Genomic DNA, 19,182 nt, shown 5'->3' on the forward strand with positions numbered 1-19,182 from the left:
CAGTTTAATTGTGTGTTGTGCTAAAAAATTATTTTGTTTTTTATTTGCTGCCTACCAATTTCACTGGAAGTCCCCTTGTTGTATTATGAGGATGGTTAAATAGGAGCCCCTCATCTACCTTCCCCTGTACTACTTATAATTTCATATCCTTCTAGTCATATTGCCTCTTACTCCTGTTCTCCGTAACAGCTCTAGTCTTTCAGTCTCTCCTCATACTCTAGTTTTCCTGTAATCATTCTCCTCTCGCATCTCTGAACCTCTCTAATTTTGCTGTATCCTTTTGAGATAGAGTGACCAATATTGCACAGAGTATTCCAGATGAGGGCAAAACATAGACTTACATAATAGCATAGTAACATTTCCTCTATTATTCTTCTCCCATTCATGATGCACCTTAACAATTTGTGTGCTTTTTGACCATTTGTGCCCATTAAGCAGACAACCTAGTGTGATGTATGAAGAGCTTAACTTATTCCCCCAGTGTGCATTACTTTGTGATTGTCAGCATTGACTTTCATCTTCCAACATATTACCCGTTCCCTTAGCTTCATTAGATCGCTTTGAAGTTACTCACAGTCCTGTCTGGTCTTGACTAACCTAAATAATGTTGTTTGCAGTGTTGTTGTAGCCGTATTGGTCCCAGGATATTAGAGAGACAAGGTGGGTGAGGTAACAGCTTTTAAAGGACCAACTTCTGTTGGCGAAAGAAACAAGCTTTCGAGCTACACGGGAGAGCTCTGCATAACTTGAACCTTGTCTCTCTCACCAACAGAAAAAGATACTACCTCACCCACCCGCCTTGTCTCTATAAATAACGTTGTCATCTGCAAATGTTGCTACTTTTCTGCTCACCCCCCTCTTCCAGGTCATTGATAAATATATTAAACAACCCCAGGCCTAGCACGTAACCTGAGGGCACCCCACTGTTAGCCTTTTGCCATGTTGAAAATTGACCCAGTCTCCCTACTTTGTTTTCTGTCTCTCGGCCAGTTCTAGTCCATGGCAATACTTTGTCTCTCGCCCCATCATTAGTTTAACTTCTTGTGTGGGACTCTGTGAAAGGCTTCTGAAAGTCCCACTGTGGTGACCCGGCTAAGCTAGGCTAAGCTAACTGAGGAGAGGCAGAGGCAAACCAAGACAAAAAGAAAAAAAATGTTTAGAACTTTAAAAAGGAAAACCCCATCATTTTACCAGGAGCATAAATAATATCAAACATTACCAAAGACTGACTTCTTACGTAATACCAACTTATTAACCTTTGTGAGCTTGTACATTCTGTGTGTGCAGTTAGTACCAAATGCATTGTTATTAACAATAACAAATGAGATTACTTAACAATACACTGAGTCACTTTAGAGGAGAATCAACGTTTCCTCTCCTTGACTGTAAGTCCTGTTCTAGTCTTGCTGTCCTGTTCTTTGCTTCTCTTATGCTTGAGATGCCCCTTAGATTCGATGTTCCTGTGGCTGTACCTCTTTTCAATGAGTTTATCCACAAGTGGGGTTTCTTCACCTAATGGGCTCTCACTTGTCTGTCAATAGATGTTCAAACAGTCATTCCCTTTGTTCATTTACTCTAGGCCCTTTGTAAGTGGCTTCTTATTTACCATTTTCAGGATCTGTTTTCATCTAACACAGCTTTGTGATCAATTCCCTTTTTCACCAATTATATTTCCTTTCATTCCCCCATCCCCACCCCCGATACTCTCTCTCTGGTATGTCTGTAGATTTTATTTCCCTCTACTTCCCTTCTCTTATATACCCAGGTCTATTTTTTTTCTGCTTCTCCTGAACTGAAACCTTTCCTGTTTTCCTTAGTTCCTTCTTCTCACTTCCCATCCCCTTTCATTCTCCTGCTCTGCTTTGATTTTATCACCTCACTCACCTCCTACCCAGGCTCCGGTTCATCTACTAGCTCAGCATCTTGATTCTTCCCTTCTCTAACAGCTTTTTCCAACTGCCCCTTTGGGTGGATTGTGAGCCCCACCCCCCAGTTCAAGCTGCCCTCTCACTGGCTGTCTCTCTCCCCAGGACAGCATTGTGTGCTACAGCATTGCAACTGCAGCAGGTACTAGTGCCAGGGTGAGGGTTACTACACCACGACACTGTCAGCTGGTTCTCCTTTATCCAGTGCAGCCAAATAATTCAAGCAAGGCGTGGTTTTCTTTTGCAGAAGCCATGCTAGGACATCCCTGTCAAATCACAATTGTCTGTTTTATAATTCTATTTTTAATTTTGGTTTCAATCAACTTAATCAAATTGAGAGTCTCTTTTAAACATAGCTCCAACAGTTACTGCACCCAAAAAGAGTAGCTGATTTTACTGAGTTTGTATATTTTTGCTCACAGCTCAGCCACTCCACTCTACATGTCCTTCAGGATTATTAAATGGAACCATGTGGGCCAGGAGACTTACTGTTCTGTAATTTATCAGTGTTTTCAGCATCTCTGCTTTTGCCCTTCAGTCAGTGACAAAATTTCATCTTCATTACCTGAAAAGAGTAGGCATCCTCTCATCAGCCTCTGTGGTGAAGACTGAGCAGAGAAATCATTTCATTTCTCTGAAATGTCCTTATCCTCCTTCACTGTTCCCTTTATGACCCCAGTGATCCAGAACACTCACCAGTTCTTCCAGAGGCGTCTTGCTTTGGAAATGTCTTTTATTTATTTCTGTACCTTTGGCTGTTCGCTCTTCAAATTCCATGTCACCCTCCAAAAATCCACTTTATATTTTATCTGAGTAGGGTTGGATTTCCATTTGCTCAATGATCCCTATCTGGATCTAATTACCTCTGGCACCTGCCAGTTAGCCAGAGTGGGGAGTTCTTCACTTTCTGCTTCTGCTTTTGCGCAGGGACGGGTACTGCATTCTTTCTGGAACTGAGTAGGTTGCATAAGCAGCTTCTGTTCTGAGTCAAAAGATTTTAATTTGTTTACTCTTTAGTATGGGATCTTATTGAATAGCCTCCTTCTTCTTTTAACATATGTTTACTCATTTTTCTTTGCTTTACTTTTAGAGAAACTGCAGGGTGAACTCAGTAAGTTGTCTTTTATTCCTAATATAAACCTTGCTACAACATTGTCTCCAATTCAGAGTTTCAGGGGAGGTCTCATCTCTCTGTCTGTGTTTGATTTCAGAGTGGAGAAGAGCCCTACTAAATGCAGGTAAATAAATATGTATTTCCCTAATCGACAGTAGTGGGGTGGTCACCCCCGGGCCTGAAAGAGTTACAGCCAGCCTGGGAGAGGGCTGGGGCTGCAAGCCAAAGGCTAGGCTGGTGGAGAAGGCAGCCACAACTGGGGCCACGCCCCAATCAGGCCATAGCTGGCCCTATAAAAGGCTGTGAGCCAGGAGCTTAGGCACACACACACAGAGCTAGAGAGAGGGACCTGGCTGCCTGGGAAGCAGAGAAGGGTACCTGAGGTGGGGAAGGGCAGAGGGAACTGGGGAGCTCCAGCCTAGCAAACCCCAGGCTGCAGGCCGAGTTAAGGGCCCACAAAAGGGTGCTAGGGCTGCAGAGGGGCAGCCCAGGAATAGGCAGAGGCAGCTGGTCCAACCCCCCTTGCCGATGATGAGTGGTTTACAGTCTGCCCCACTAAGCGGGGGCTAGACGATGACTGGCAGTAGCCCCTGAGGCGAGGTGGGGATAGGGGGTTGGGGGTTCCCCTGGGAGGGGAGAACCAAAAATGAGGGGGTACTGCGGTGAGCAGGACCCCTAGGCAAAGGGCACTGGGGTCCGGGAGGGAGATGGGGGCCAGTGGCAGGCAGGACATCAGCTGGCAGAGGGTGCTCTGGTGCTGGAAAAGAGCTAATTCCCTAGACAACCAGCAGGAGGCGCCGTGCCAGTGAGTCAATCCGCGCCACAGTAGATAATATATTTTTTTTTCTTATTTCTAAACGTTGTTAGAGATTGTTTTCTATTCAGCAAGTCTGTGTTCAGGGCAATTCTCATCTCTCTCTATTTGCTTGATTTCAGGTTTGGAGAAAGCCCGACAATATGCAGGTAACTGTGCTGTAAACTCCGCTGAAATGTGATCTGTCAAAACCCCACCAGCCTCTGAACGCTCTCTGCTCCTTTGCTTTGGAAAAGTGCTGAATAATGAGAGACTGTTTCCCCTCGGCCTCACCTTCCCAGTATGGTATCTGGGTCCTGCCTGATAGACATTATCTCAGCTCACCTTAATAGGCGTTAAACTGCTCAAATCTCCCCTCCCAACAGCAGGGTTTTCATGCTCATACAGGTCTTTAACCTGCAATTTCCCTCTACAATACTCTGAAGGGCTAAGAGCTGTTCAGTGTCTCCATGGATGTGGGGTGAGGAAGGCCCTGTCCCCGATGCAGAGGCAGATGTTTTTATAACCAGATTGTGTAACTCACTGACACAAGTAAAACAAACTGTGCCAACACAGCCGCTTTCCTGTCTCACAGCTGTGCTGAGCTGTGTTTTACGTTCACACCCAGCCGGCTGCCTGACTTCTGTGTGCCCTGGTGCATGCTGGGAGACTGGGCAGCACCAGCAGAGGTTAGGAGCCCAGGGGACATGCGCACACATAGCAGCACCAGTAGCCCAGGGGTCAATGAACTCTGCGGTATCCTACCACACTGAGCTGGGAGGGAGGGGGCGCTCTGGTCAGTTACATGGGAACTGTTCGGGGGTCGGGGCCACAGAGCATTGTAACAGCCTGCTGAGCCAGGTACAGGCATCCAGCCACGTGCCAGCCCAGCCCCTGGTGGGGATGCCGAGCGGCCATGGTCCACTAATGGTTAGCTCCACTGTGGGCCGAATCCTGTACTTATAGCTCCCAGGGGCAGGCCCCATGCCCAGGAACAGCTGTAATATGTGCGGGGCCCTGCTTGGGGCACTGGGGAGGGGTCACCAAGTGTGAGCATCTCTGTTAACGCACTGAATGGCTCAGGGGTCACAATGGACCAGCTGGCTGAGGAAGGCAGTGAGGGGAGCTGGGGCCTTTCACTCCCCAGTGACTGATCTCAGCCCAGGCTCAGAATCCGGTTCCCAGCAGACAGGAACTCACCTTGTAACTCACATTAACGGCAGCCTCACCGGTCACCTTCACAGGGAAGCCAAGGCCTGAACGGGCCCCAGGACAATTCCTCCCCAGGGAGAAGTTCCAGCAAGTGTCAGGGCTGAGCCATGTTGGCAGGACAGTGGGGGGCTCACACGCTGCTGTGACATCTTCGTACCCTCGATACACAGAGCTCCAGCAGCCGGGATGTAAACCCCACTCATACCCCCAGCAGTGAACTCACTGACGCTGCCCTATGACCCTCTCTCCTCCCCAGGAGGTAAAGGGGGCCCTGGGGCTGCTGTTCCCCATCCCAGGAGGTGGGTGAAGGGGACGTGGACACAGACAATGTCCCCGCGTGCGCTGTGAGGGGCAGACCTGGCTCCACCCAGACTTCAGAGCCTGAGCTCCAGCCTGAGCCTGAACGTCTACGTGGCTATTTTTACTGCCACAGAGGGAGCCCCACAAGCCTGAATCTGTCAACCTGTCTCTGGGACTCGCTGCTGCAGGCTGCGTAGACAAACCCAAAGTGTCTCCAGAGTCTGGGTGTGAAAGTTCCCAAAGTGTCTGACCCAGGGCTGGTTAATGAGAGCCGGGGGGTGGCTGGTGCAGTCGTTAGATAGACACCTGAGCCCCTGGGGCTCTGAGATGTCTCTGTGACCATTATCCGCTCTGGAAGACGCCCAAGTGCAGCAGCAAAGGGTCTGTGCTGCTCGCAGAGCCCACAGGACAAATCACTCTGGGCAGAGAGTTCAGGCTGGAGCCAGGTCTCCATTTTCACTCTAATTTTTGGGGGGTAACACCAGGAGTCCAGGGGGAATTTTTCTACCAAGGGCAAATTTAATGGCAGTTTTGGAGTGTTTCATAGCTGATGTCCTGAGCCTGGTCTGCCCATACCTGTGCGTTTCTGGGGATGTTGACAGTCATTCACTGCGAGTCACTGGGATTTGGGCTCCTAAGGGTACGTCTACACTACCCGCCAATCCGGCGGGTAGTGATCAATCTATCAGGGATCAATGTTATCGCGTCTAGTGTAGATACGATAAAATCGATTCCCGATAGCTCTGCCGTCAACTCCGGAACTCCACCGCAGCGAGAGGCAGAAGCGGAGTCGATGAGGGGGCGGCAGCGGTTGACTCACCGCCGTCCTCACAGCCAAGTAAATTGATCTAAGATACGCCAACTTCAGCTATGCTATTCGCATAGTTGAAGTTGTGTATCTTAGGTCGACTCTCCCTCCCTCCCTCCCCCCCAGTATAGACCTAGCCTAAATTGCTCTGACAGGTTTGAAGTGGAGCTGGGTGAAATGTTTTGGTTTGATTGAATCCATGTTGAGTTTGCTGAATAGTTTAAATGAACAGAAAAAGGTGCCGTTGCTTCCCTTCTAGCCTTTAGCCCAGTGGCTGGGCCCTCAGCTGGGAGCCCCAGGTTCAATCCCCCCATGTGATGTGGGGCAGGAATTGGAATGTGGGTCTCTTTCCCCCACCCCCCTCAGGTGAGGGCTGGAACCACTGGGCTCCAGGTGTGTGATGTGGGGCTCCCTCAATCTCTCCTGCTGAAGTCGTCCCCCTGTGTCTAAACACTGCCATGGGCACTGGGCCAGAGCATGGGAGTGAGAATGACTCTGCAGCCCAGTGGGTCGGGCCCCCACCTGGGAGCCCAGAGTCCAGCTCCCCTGCTCCAGTGACCCTGTAATTATTGATCCATAACCCCAGAGAGGGGAGGGATTACGGCCCCTGGCACAGCAGTGTCTCAGGTCGTGTCTGCCGGGGTTTTCATTCACCGATGAAAAAAAGAACAGGAGTACTTGTGGCACCTTAGAGACTAACAAATTTATTAGAGCATAAGCTTTTGTGGGCTACAACCCACTTCGAAGCTGCCCTGGTGCAAGCCCCTAGTGCCGACGTGCTGCGTGGCACCTGGTGCAGCTTATCTCTGATGGAGGGGGCAGTAAGTTGTGAAATGCCCCCTCTCCTCCTCACTGTCCCAGCTTCATGAGCAACTGCCAAATAAGTTCGTATTTACCCCACCCCAGAATCCCCCACTGCACTGCCCCCTCCTAGTGAGCCCAGCCCAGACACACTGCCCGTGCCCTGGGGAAGGGGTTGGGCCAGGTGAGGGGAGGGGCTGTCTGTGTGGTTTGTCTCGCTGGAAGATGGAAGAGTTCTAGCTGCACCCCCTTGGGCAGGGCTGCCCGGCCAGTATGTGTGGGGACGTCACAGCCTTGATCTTAGTGACAAACCAACCACACATGGCCAGAAAGCAACAGATATTCCCTGGGGCCTGCCTCTCCCTCACCCCTCTCTGGCTCCCGTCCCTCCCGTACCCTTCCCTCATCCATGTGCCCACTTGGTCCCTGCCTCTATCCTCACTTCTCCCCCTCCCCTTCTCACCCCCTTTCTGCTCCCCTGGGCCCCTCTGCCCCTGCTATGCCTCCCTGGCTCATGCCCCTGCCCTCCACCCACCTCTGCCCCACTGTATCCCACCCCTTTGCCTCCTGCCTTCCTGGAACCTGCCCTTCTTCCCCAAACACCCTCTGTACCCTGGAACCCACCCATCACTTCACCCCCCTTCTATCACCAGGCATCCACCTCTCTCCTTTCCCCCTCTGCTACCCATCTTCTCCCCTGGTGCCTGATACTGCCCTTGCCCCCTCTACCCCCTGATAGAATCATAGAAATGTAGAACTGGAAGGGACCTTGAAAGGTCATCAAGTCCAGTCCCCTGCCTTCACAGCAGGACCCCTCCCCTGATGCCCACTCCACCCCTCACCCTCCTCTGCTGTCCTGATTCCTGCCCTTCTCACTCCCCTCAGCCCACCTGGCACCTGTCCCTCTCCCCAACCTCTCTGACCCCTGGCACCTAGAATCCTAGAATAGAATAATAGAATATCAGGGTTGGAAGGGACCTCAGGAGGTCATGTAGTCCAACCCCCTGCTCAGAGCAGGACCAATCCCCAACTAAATCATCCCAACCAGGGCTTTGTCAAGCCTGACCTGCCCCTGGCCTCGCCCCCCTGTGCCCACCCCTCCTCTAGCTCCTCTGACCTTCTGGTTCCTGCCCCTCCTCGATCCCCTCTCCTAACACGTCCCTCTTCCCACCTGCCCTGCCTCTCTACTCGCCCTGCTCTGCCCCCTGGTGCCCACCCCTCCCATTGCCCCCTACTCTGCCCCCTGGTGCCTGTCCTTACCTCCTTTGCCCTCCCTGTGCCTGCCCTTCTGCTCAGCCCCCTCAATCCCCCAGCACCTGCCCTTCCCCCTATACCTTCCTGGTGCTGACCCCTTCCCTCACTCCCCCTGCCCCTCTGGTTGCCCCCCCTCCTCCGTGGTGCCTACCCCCTCTGCCCCACTGACCCTGTTCTCTTCATGCCCCTCTTCCCCATCACCAATGACTTGCCCCACCCCCTGCCTTTATTGTGCCCACCCCTCCTTTCACCCCTTCTCTCCTGGCACCCCCCCCCCAACTTCTTTCTTTTTGTTTGCCCCTTCCTTTTCCCCTTTCTGTCCCCTGGCACCTGCCCCGGCACCTGCCCCTCTCCCTGCCCCTCTGGCGCCCACCTCTTCCCTTGCTCCTCCTCTACCCCCAATACCTGCCCCTCCTCTTTCTCCTTGTTGGTGCTGGTGGCTGCCCCATTCCATGCCGCACCACTGTCCCCCTGGCACCTGCCGCTCCCCTGTCCCATTGCTGTCTGCCCATCTGCTCACCCTCCTCTGCCCCCTGCATTCACACCTCCCCTCACACTCCTCTAGCCCTCTGGCACCCACCCCTTCTCTTGCCCTCCCACCCACTGATGACCACACCTTCCCTCACCACCCCCCATTTGCCCCTGGTGCCTTCTCCATCACTGTCCCCCCGGCATTTGTCTCTCCCACACTCTGCCCTTGGTTTCTGCCCCTTCCTTCTACCGCCCTGGCCCCCATCTCTCCCCTCAGCACAAGGCCCTTCCTTCACACCCACCCCCCGGTGCCTGCACCTTCCCTTGCACACACACCCCGCCACCTTCCCCTTAGTTCTTCCCCCTCCCTCTCTGCCTCCCTGACACCTGCACCTCTCACCCCCCCAATCCCCTCGTGCCAGCCCCTCTATTCACTCCTCTTTTGCCCCCGAGACCCGTCTCTACCATTGCCCCCATCTGCCTCCATGGTGCCTGCCCCTTCCCTTGCCCCCTCTGCCTGCCTGGAGCAAACCCCTTCCCTTGCCCCTCTTTGGGCCCCTTGGTGTCTTCCCCTCCCTTCACCCTCTGCTACCTCTGGGTCCCGCCCCTCCCCTTACCCTCCCTCTGCCCCCCTGGTGCCCACATCTCCACACCCCTCTTCCCATAGGGCCTGCCCTTCTCCACACCCCACTTTCTGCCCCCCGGTGCTTGTCCCTCTCCTCTCTCCCCTCCTTGCATCTACTCCTCTGCTCATCCCCACCATCCCTCCTGGTGACTACCCCTACCCTCCTCCCACCTCTGTCTTCCTGGCACCCACCCCTCATGCCCCTCTCCCCCTTTATAACTGCCCTTTCTCTCGCTCCACTGTTGCCCCTCCCGGGGTCTGCCCCACCTCTTGTCATCCCATGTCCTTCTGGGACCTGTCCTACTCCTCACCCCTCTTTGTCCCCTTGTCACCTATGCCTTCTCCCACCCCCTCCTTTTCCCCTGGTGCCAGCCCCTCCTTCTACTCCCCCTCTGCTTCCCTAGAGCCTGCCCCTCTGTTCACCCCTTGTGTCCCCTGGTGCAAGCCCCTTCCCTTCCCCCCCATCCCCCAGTGCCGCCCGCCCCTTCTCTAGCCTACCCTTTGGACCCATGGTGCCCACCCCTCCCCTCATCTCTCTCTTTTCCTTGGCACCAGCCCTGCCCCTCACTCATACTCTACGACCCTGATGCATGCCCCTCCTCTTCCTCCTTAGTCCCCCACAGTGCCCGCCCCTCTGATCACCCCATTCTGCCCCCAGCACATGCTCCTTTGCTCACCTCCACAACACAGCCCCCTGGTACCTGCCCCTCCTCTTGCCTTCCTCCACCCACTGATGACTGCCCCTGCCCTAGCCAACCCCTCTGCCCCCAGGCTCTTGCATCATTCCGTCCCCCTGGTGCCTGCCCATTCCCTCCCCCCCCCCCCATGGTCCTGGCACCTGCCCCATTCCTCATCCCCACCACCCCATGGCACCAGTCCCTCCCCTTGATTCCCTCCGCCCCATTGGAGCCCGCACCATTCCCTCTCATCCCTCTGCCCTCTGGTGCCCACCCCTTCCCTTGCTTCCCTGTGCCCCTGGGGTCTGTCCCTTCTTCTGCCCTTGTGCCCACCCCTCCCCTCAGCCCCTGCAGGCCCCAGGAACCTGCCCTTCCCTTCACACCCCTCTGTTCTCCTGGTGCCTGCTCCTCTTCCCCCCCATTGCCCTTGTGCCTTCCCTCCCCCTACTCCTGTCACCTGCCCCTCCCCTTTCCTCTCCCAGCATCAGCCTGTCCCCTCCCCTCCCCCGCCCCCACTGACACCTTCCCACCCCTCCCCCACTACTCCTGCCCTTTCCCTTCATTGTCTCCTCACAGTTAGACGGGCCGACTCCCCTCAGCCAACAACCCCCCTCCTCCCCGGCCCCAGCGATTAATGAGGATGCAGGTTAATTTCCCTTTGATCTCAGTGACCAGCCCCTGCCCCCGGCCCTGACTCTGTGACTCTCTCCCCAGTGGACGTGACTCTGGATCCAGACACGGCAAATCCCTACCTCGTCCTGTCTGAGGATCGGAAACGTGTGAGACTCGGAGACACACGCCAGGATCTGCCCGACAACCCTGAGAGATTTGATCGTTGTTACCGTGTCCTGGGCGCTGAGGGGTTCGCGGGCGGGAGGTGTTACTGGGAGGTGGAGGTGGGAGACAAGACAGGCTGGGCTCTGGGGGTTTGTAGGGAATCTGTGAGCAGGAAGGGGAAGGTCACAGTCTCACCTGAGGATGGATACTGGGCCCTGTGGCTGTGGGATGGGGGATACAAGGCCTGCACCTCCCCCCTGACCTCCCTCCCCGTGAGCGTCAGGCCCAGCCGGGTGGGGATTTTCCTGGACTATGAGGCGGGCGAGGTCTCGTTTTACAATGTGACTGACAGGTCCCATCTCTTCACTTTCACTGACACCTTCTCCGGGACGCTCCGCCCTTATTTCAATCCCTCTCGCAACGCTGGGGGTACAAACGCGGCTCCCCTGATAATCTGCCCGGTCCCAGTTGAGGCCGGAGGGAATCTCTGTCCCTGACAGTGACCCCGCGGCACAGACTGTCCCCTCCCAGCGCTGCTGCTCTTCCCGTCCCCAGTGGTGGGGGCCAGTTACTGCAGCAACTGGACTTTTTGTGCTGACTGGACGCTGCCAGTTTCCTGTTTCAACTGGCAACCCCTAGCCCTCACCTTTCCCAGCCCCCTGCCCCATGGGCAGGGGGTGGATGGGGGTCATTCACTCCTGTCAGAATTTTCTACCCTGGAGAAATCTCAATGTAAAATATGAAAGAAAAAAGATTATTCTAATTCAGAAAATATTATTATAACAAAGTGTAAATACAAAAATATTTTAATTTACATTTCCACAGTATTTCAAAAACAAGCATCTAAACATAATTTTAGAAATGGAATTATTTACATTTATTTTTTGATTCTTCCCCCTTCTCCAAATAACATCATTTGTATTTCAACTGGAATTTCAAGAAATCCAAAATATTTATATTAACAAAATAAACTATTAAATTGTCAGACTGGGTTGTTCAGTTACAATGTACATGTGTCATAAACATCACAACTACACACATGTGCAGCTTCTCTCTCTCTTCTCCCCACCCCTTTATTGCCTCTGGCAGGCAGGGCACATACACCCACCTCCTGCTCTACATCTTTGACAATTAATAGGTTAAAAATGATATAATTAATCAAGCAATATATTTAAGTGAACTCACACAAAACTACATAAAAATCTTTGAACTTCTGTCAGCATTAGTTCAAGGGATTTTTAACTTTCTAACTACATATAATCGGTAATCAAGATATGACCTTTCCTTTCTTTCTCTTACATCAATTAAAAAAACACCCTCCCCGACCTCAAATGCGCTCTTCCTATTGATAGAAATCTCTTCTACAATCTCCATTTTTTGGTTTATTTTTCTTTAGAAATATTATTTGGATGCAATGGACTGTCAGTGTCCACTGTTGATTTCAATGTACTGTTGGGCTCTTCATGTTCTTGGTTATAAGGACACAACAAATGTACTTTCATAAAGAAATAGTGAAGGGGTTGTATTCGTTTACTGAATCATCACAAATTAACTTAATTGTATTAAAGACACTGGCACTTAATGACACATGACATGGAATTTGGTAAAGCTTTCTTGGGAAACCTTTCTTCTCGGCCATAAATCAGTTGAAAGGCTGAGATTTTTGATGTCATGTGAGGTTTACAGTACAAAGAAAAGAAAGTTGCTCCAGGAAATTCATCACAATTCCTCTGGGTTCTGTCCACCACCTTCTGCAATGCTCTGTAAAATAGTGACCGATTGGTCTAATTCCTTGAAATTAGCAATTGAACCTAATGTCTTGAAGAGCTAGCTGAGCAGAGTCTGAGGGAGGCACATCACATGGCATTGCTAGGACTACTTTCTGTTTTAAACGTGATGTGTTATGAACATTTTCAATGTAATAATTCAGTTTTGAAGATTTATTCACAATATGCCATTCATGGCAGTGTGCCCTAAACTTACCTTGATTATTTGAAAATAAGTACCCTGAAATTATCTTGTGATGGATTCATTTGTGTTTTTATCCTGTCTGCTGGAGTCTAGGCGGCATGGGCTCCTGAAGCTATGTGGTTTTCCTAGTATTTAACACAGGGAAATATTAATCTAAAATTAGATAATTTTTCCCTAAAATTTCCTTCAGAAATCTCTGCGTTCCTTTCCCTATTTCTCACTGAATTATGTGTAATTACTGTGCTTTCTTATCTAATCTTATTGTGTTATTACATGGGGAAATATGTTGGCAAATAAGTTAATATACAACATGGTTTTTACTATGTGACAAGTCATAAAAATGTGTTGTCACTCACAATTTACAGCCTGAAGTGTTATGAAGAGATTGCAGGCAATGTTCATTTTTAAATTTCTAACTATGAATGGGCTCCCCCATCAGTTCCTGCAGCCCCTGGCTGGCAGAGCTCTGTGTGAACCTCCACCATGTGTCTTTGTTACTTTTTATGGTGCATCACAACATAGCAGCAGTTACAAGGAGCCCCCTTCCTGCTCCCTGGTTCAGACTTTTATACTGCTGCTTTTTTCTCAGCACTGAGCTAGTGACCTCACCAGGGCTCCCCACAGGGAGCTGGGAGCCTCCAGGCAGCAGTCCGGCTGGCAGCATGGAGCAGGGCAGGCTCAGCCCAGCTCAGAGCAGGAAGCCTGGGCAGCAGCTAGGCTGGGAGCAGGGTGAGCTGTGGGGCATCCAATCTCCAGGCACGGAGGGTACAGCCAGGCTAGGACAGGGGAGCCTCAAGGCAGCTGGGCCCTAGCTGGAGCCCCCTACCTGCCCCCGGAACAGCCTGGCTTTTTAGTCAGCAGAGCCATGAAACTGCCAAGAATGACAGCCAACAGCTGATGTAAGTGAGACAGTGTCTACACACACACTGCGAGCTCACAGGCACTTCCCTCTGGGCAGCCAGGGGCCAGCCAGGGACCTCGACCTCTGTGAGCACTCTCGCTCAGTGAGCATGTCCTGTTGTCAGCTACCCCAGGACCTGCTGCGCCCATTCTCTGCTGGCACCACAGGAGGAGCCCTAGGAAAAGCCAGACTGGGAGGAAAGCTGGGGCTGGAGTTCCCGTTGTGTTATTGTGAGTTATCCTGTGAATAAAGCAAAGTCCCAGGGCAGGGCAGGGGTGAGTTTGACCCCACACAGCATGTGCAGACTCTGGAACGGGGTGGGAATGCCGCTCGTTTACAGCATCATGTCAGCAGGAGTTCATAGCTCCTTGGTCAGTTTCTAACCACCTGTCCAGTGACAGAAGGAGATCGTCCATCAGTGCCCCTAGAACAGTTGCAGTTCAATGGCCTGGCCTCAATCCAGAGCGAGCCGTGTCTGGAGTGTGAGCTCCAGCTAGATGAGCTTGTGGTGGGCCGTTTGCTAGCTCCCCTCTCAGCTCGTTCAGGAATAGATCTGATGCTGGTAATAGTAGTGAAAACTGAAGCATCCAGGCTGGGTTTGCTCAGTGTTGGTTGGACTATTGCATGTTTGAAAGAGGGAGGGAAGATTCCTTCTCTGACTGGGGCATTGGCTGTTTAGGTGAGGGGTGGCTCCCCCCACTCCTGTCTGCAGCAGGGCAGGGACACAGAAGATAAAACTTTGGGCAACCTGTGAATTGTGGCAGACACGTTGAATTCCATGGCATCACGAGTCCACTGAGGTGTGAGGACTGGAGAATTTCTCATCTCTTAGTGCTATTGTTTCAGGCTGTCTGCAGACTAAGGCAGGCGTCACTGCATCACTTACACTCAGTAAGTTTGGATATGAAACTGTTTGGTGGGTTACCAAAGAATTGTGGCTGATATAGGACACGTTGATATAGTGGATGGGGAGTGACCTTTGGAATGGCTTCCCTGAGCTTTGGAAACAGGACACACCTGTGAGTAATGTTCTCTCTTTGTATTTGGGTCTGTTTGCTCTCTGTGTACTTGAGGTCTATGGGGGTGTCCATGTATAGAGAAAGTTTTTAAAAACAAAATTTCTGTGTTGTTAATCGATTGACTGCTCCAGATGCGACAATCATACAATATATTTACTAGTGAAGCATTTTGGAGCTGTGGAGTCTTAGCAGAAACGTTTATTTTTATAAACTTCTCCTCACCTCTGTACAATTCTTCGCAAACCACTCAGACGGGTTCCCTGGGCTGAGTCAGAGATCGACAATGGCTTGTTGCTTACAGTCAGGTTGCTTTAAGCAGGTATCTGAAGAGACATGCAGCTTCCTGATTCATGGCCTGCAGTGTAAATGCCTCAGACTGACCCGAAACAGTCAGAGGAGTCACCTCTTTGCTTTGGGTTTTCTGGTAGTTGGAAAAGAGGTTTTATTTCCTTATCCTGTATTGGGACTGGCCGGCAGGAACCTGCCGTACCTAATCCGGGGGCTGCATTCTACGCTAACAGCATAGGCACTGACTCAGAGGGTGCTCTGGGGCCCAAGCACCCATGGAAAAAAATAGGGAGTGCTCAACACCCACCAGCCATAGGTGTTTGGTGCTGGCCGCTAATCAGCTGTTCTGCAGGGTCCTGGGGCTGGCCACCAATCAGCTGTTCCGCAAGCCCTGAGGTTGGCCATGGATCAGCTGTTTGGCGGGCCCTGGGGCTGGCCGCTGATCAGCGAGCGGCTGGTGGGAAGCTCTTGGAGACGGGGCAGAGAGGAGCAAGAGGCTGGTGGGTGGGCGGGGAGAGGGTGCAAAGGAGCAAGTCACAGGTACGGGAGGGGGCAGAGTAGGGGCATGAAGAGGCAAAAAGAGGGTGGGGCCTGGGATAAGATGCCCCGTGGGGAGGGCCTTGGGGTGGAGCAGGGCCGGAGCATCCACTGGGAAAAAGAAAAGTTAGCGCCTGTCTTCATGGCAGAGTTAACTCCGGCTCTAAGTCAGGCATTGCCCTAACCCTCCTTCTGTCCACACCCAAACCCTCTCATCCCAGTCTGGTGGTGCTTTCAACCCAGGTGACTTAAGTGACCAATCACATCACACATAATGAATATACAAGGTTATTTGCTCCATGCCTGCTCACATCACATGGTTTCTGACAGGGCTTGATGCCTCTTTGGCTGAGCAGCAGTTGAAATTTGGGGCCTGGCTGGGGGAGCAGGGATCCGTTTGGATGAGCAATTGCAGGCATGAAGTCAGGGTTATCTTCGGTGTCATCTGGTTATTTACAGAAACACACAGTAAGTCCTGTTCCCCTGAACAGCAGTGGGGATGTACAGTGCACAGGCGCCCACAGAAATCCCAAGCCCGACACTCCAGCGCTGTGCCTGAGAAGCAGCTCTCTCTGCCTTTGCTTCCTTCCAGCATCACCCTGACACTGGGAGGGTTCAGTCACATAGCACAGAACCAACCCCCAGCCCCTGCCCTTGGAATCTAGGGGATTATCTCTATAGGGGGGTGTAGTAGTTCCAGGGTGGGGCTCGTCCCTTCCAGGGGCTCCTGGGAGCCAGGCCGCCCCGCTACAAAGCTAATAACAGTTTAAGGTTCAGGCCCTTGTGCAGGGAGTGAGCACACAAGTAACAGTTCAGAGCTCAGGCCCTTGTGCAGGGGCTGGGTCAGTTTGTGGTAGCCCAGGCCCTAGGTCAGGGCAGGGCAGCAAACAAATAGTCTGTCAGAGGCCCAGGCCCCTTAGACAAGGAGGAGGAGAGACTGCCACCCGGCGCGGGGTGGCAGGGGGGAACACAGGCCCACCCACTCCACTGTGTTCCAGCCCGGGGCCCTATCCGCAGCAATCCATCTGCCGCGCAGTCAGTGGGGATCCTGACCGCAACACACTGACATGGGTTCGGGGTCTGCTATCCCCGGGCCACTTCCCATCTCCTCCTCCATGGGTACCTGTTCCTCCTGAGTTTCGTCTGCTGTGTCCCAGATCATGGGCTCCTCCGGGCCCCGAGCACCGGGTAGGTCTGTCGCTCCCTCTGGGCCCTCGGCAGGGGGAAGTTCAGACCACTCCTCTGGATACCGGGCTCTCGGCAGGCTCGGGCACCAGTGTCTGTCCTCTCCCGCTGCCGGCCAGCTACTGAGCGCTGTGGCTTGGCCTTTATACTTCCTGTCCCGCCCCTTGACTTCCGGGGGGCGGAGACAGGCGGCGGTGGCTCCGCCCACTCTGGCGGCTGTTCTGGCTCTTTCCTTCCAGGGGCACCTGGGAGCCAGGCCGCCCCGCTACAGGGCCCCCCCCCCCCCAAGGCTGGCTCTCTGGTACCGGGGCCAGACCCTTCCATACCTCCTAGGCGGGAAAGGAAGTCGGCGTTCGCGTGGTCTCTCCCAGCCCGATGGCGAACGGTGAAGGCATAAGGTTGCAGCGCCAAGTACCACCGCTGTAGCCGCATATTATGGTCCTTCATGCGGGCCAAGCACTGGAGAGCAGAGTGGTCGGTGACCAAGATGAAAGGGGCTCCTAGGAGGTAGTAGCGCAGGGCGTCACAAGCCCACTTCGCGGCTAGGGCTTCCTTTTCCACCACCGCATAGTTCTTCTCTCGGGGGAAGAGCTTCCGACTGATGTAGAGGACTGGATGCTCTTCCCCGCCGACCTCTTGGGAGAGGACCGCCCCGAGTCCCATCTCCGAAGCGTCGGTTTGCAGGACAAAGGCCCGCTTAAAATCGGGGCTATATAAGACTGGCTCTTGCCAGAGGCTTGTTTTGAGGGTTTGAAAGGCTTCATCACACTCGCGGGTCCAGACCACTTGCTGGGGCTTTCCTTCGTCAAGAGCCCCGTTAAGGGGGCTGCGATTGCCACAAAGTGGGGAATGAAGCGTCGATAATACCCCGCCAGCCCCAGAAACTGGCGAACCTGCCGTTTTGTGGTGGGCGGGGGGCAGGTCGCAATGGCCTGCACCTTGTCCACCAGTGGTTTCACCTGTCCGTGTCCGATAGCGTACCCCAGATACTTAGTTTCTTGTCGGCCGATGCAACACTTCTTCGGGTTGGCCGTTAACCCGGCGGGCCGCAAGGACCTCAGGACGGCTGCGACCTGTTCTAGATGGTTTTCCCACTGTGGGCTGTAAATGACTATGTCGTCCAAATAGGCCGCCGCGTAGTCTTGGTGGGGTTGGAGGAGGTGGCCCATCAGGCGCTGAAATGTGGCCGGGGCCCCGTGGAGGCCGAAGGGCATTCGGGTAAACTGGTATAGGCCCGTAGGGGTGGCGAACGCAGTTTTCTCCCTGGAAGTAGGATCCAGGAGGATATGCCAATACCCCTTGCTGAGGTCCAGGGTCCTGATGTAACGAGCTCCTCCTAACCGGGCCAACAGCTCGTCTATCTGGGGCATGGGGTAGGCATCGAACTTGGAGATGGCATTCACACTCCTAAAGTCGATGCAGAACCGTTGGGAGCCGTCGGGCTTTGGTACCAACACAACTGGGCTTCGCCACTCGCTGTGTGATGGTTCAATCACCCCCAGGTCCAGTATCGCCCGTACCTCCTCATCCACGGCGCATCTCCGGTGATATGGCAAGGGCCTGGCCGCGCCACGAATCACCACCCCCGGCTCCGTTTGGATCCTATGGTACACCAGGGAGGTGGCCCCCGGTTGGGCCGTGAAGGTGTGACGGAAGGCTCGTAGGAGGCACCGGGTTGGCTTGAGTTGTTCCTCCGTCAGGGTCTCCCCAAGTTGGGGTTCCTCAGGATCCCGGGTATGGGCTACCTGGGGCCCTAGCTCGGGCTCTGGTGGGTAGGGGTTAATCAAAAGCCCTTCCCGTTCCCGCCAGGGCTTGAGCAGGTTGATGTGGTACCGCTGTATCCGCTTCTTCCGATCGGGCTGGTCGATCTCATATGTAACGGGCCCACCTTCCGGACCACCTCATATGGTCCTTGCCAGCGAGCCAGAATCTTCGACTCACTGGAGGAGAGGAGGAGTAATACCCGGTCTCCGGGTAAAAAGTCCCGTGTTTGGGCGTCCTGGTTATAGGCCTGGGCTTGCGTCTCCTGGGCGGCTTTCAGATTCTCTTGGGCCAGGTCTCCAGCCTGCTTAAGACGCTCCTGGAGCTGGATCACGTACTTTAAGAGGCCTGGGCTGGTGAGGGGGTTTGCTCCCAAGTTTCCCTCACTAGGTCCAATAGGCCTCGCAGTTGACGGCCGTAGAGCAGTTCGAACGGCAAGAAGTTCGTCGACGACTGGGGGACCCCTCAGATCGCCAGGAGCAAGGGTGGGAGTAACTGGTCCCATCGGCGAAGGTCCTCCGGGGGGAACTTACAGAGCATGTCTTTTAGGGTCCGGTTAAACCTCTCGACCATCCCGTCCGTCTGGGGATGATAGACTGACATTCGCAGTTGCTTGACCCCCAGAAGCTCACATACCTGGCGGAGCAACCGCGAAGTAAAGTTTGTCCCTTGATCCGTGAGGATCTCGCGGGGTAGGCCGACGCGGGCAAAAATCTTCACCAGCTCATTGGCGATGGTGCAGGCTGTAATGTTCCGCAGGGGA

At 53.4% G+C, this 19,182-nt stretch overlaps 1 protein-coding gene across 1 annotated transcript in view; it reads left to right on the plus strand.

The window, feature by feature from the left end:
• Positions 1–11,363, plus strand: part of LOC128847242 (butyrophilin subfamily 1 member A1-like) — a 30,825-nt gene extending 19,462 nt beyond the window's left edge. The window contains exons 5-6 of the mRNA XM_054046623.1: positions 3,976–4,002; positions 10,695–11,363. Of these exons, the coding sequence (XP_053902598.1) occupies positions 3,976–4,002; positions 10,695–11,254 (587 nt within the window). The 3' untranslated portion in view covers positions 11,255–11,363. The remainder of the gene's footprint in view (positions 1–3,975; positions 4,003–10,694) is intronic.
• Positions 11,364–19,182: the final 7,819 nt, after the last annotated feature.

Source organism: Malaclemys terrapin, chromosome 13 (genome assembly GCF_027887155.1).
Source record: "Malaclemys terrapin pileata isolate rMalTer1 chromosome 13, rMalTer1.hap1, whole genome shotgun sequence".
NCBI classification, from domain to species: Eukaryota; Metazoa; Chordata; order Testudines; family Emydidae; genus Malaclemys; species Malaclemys terrapin.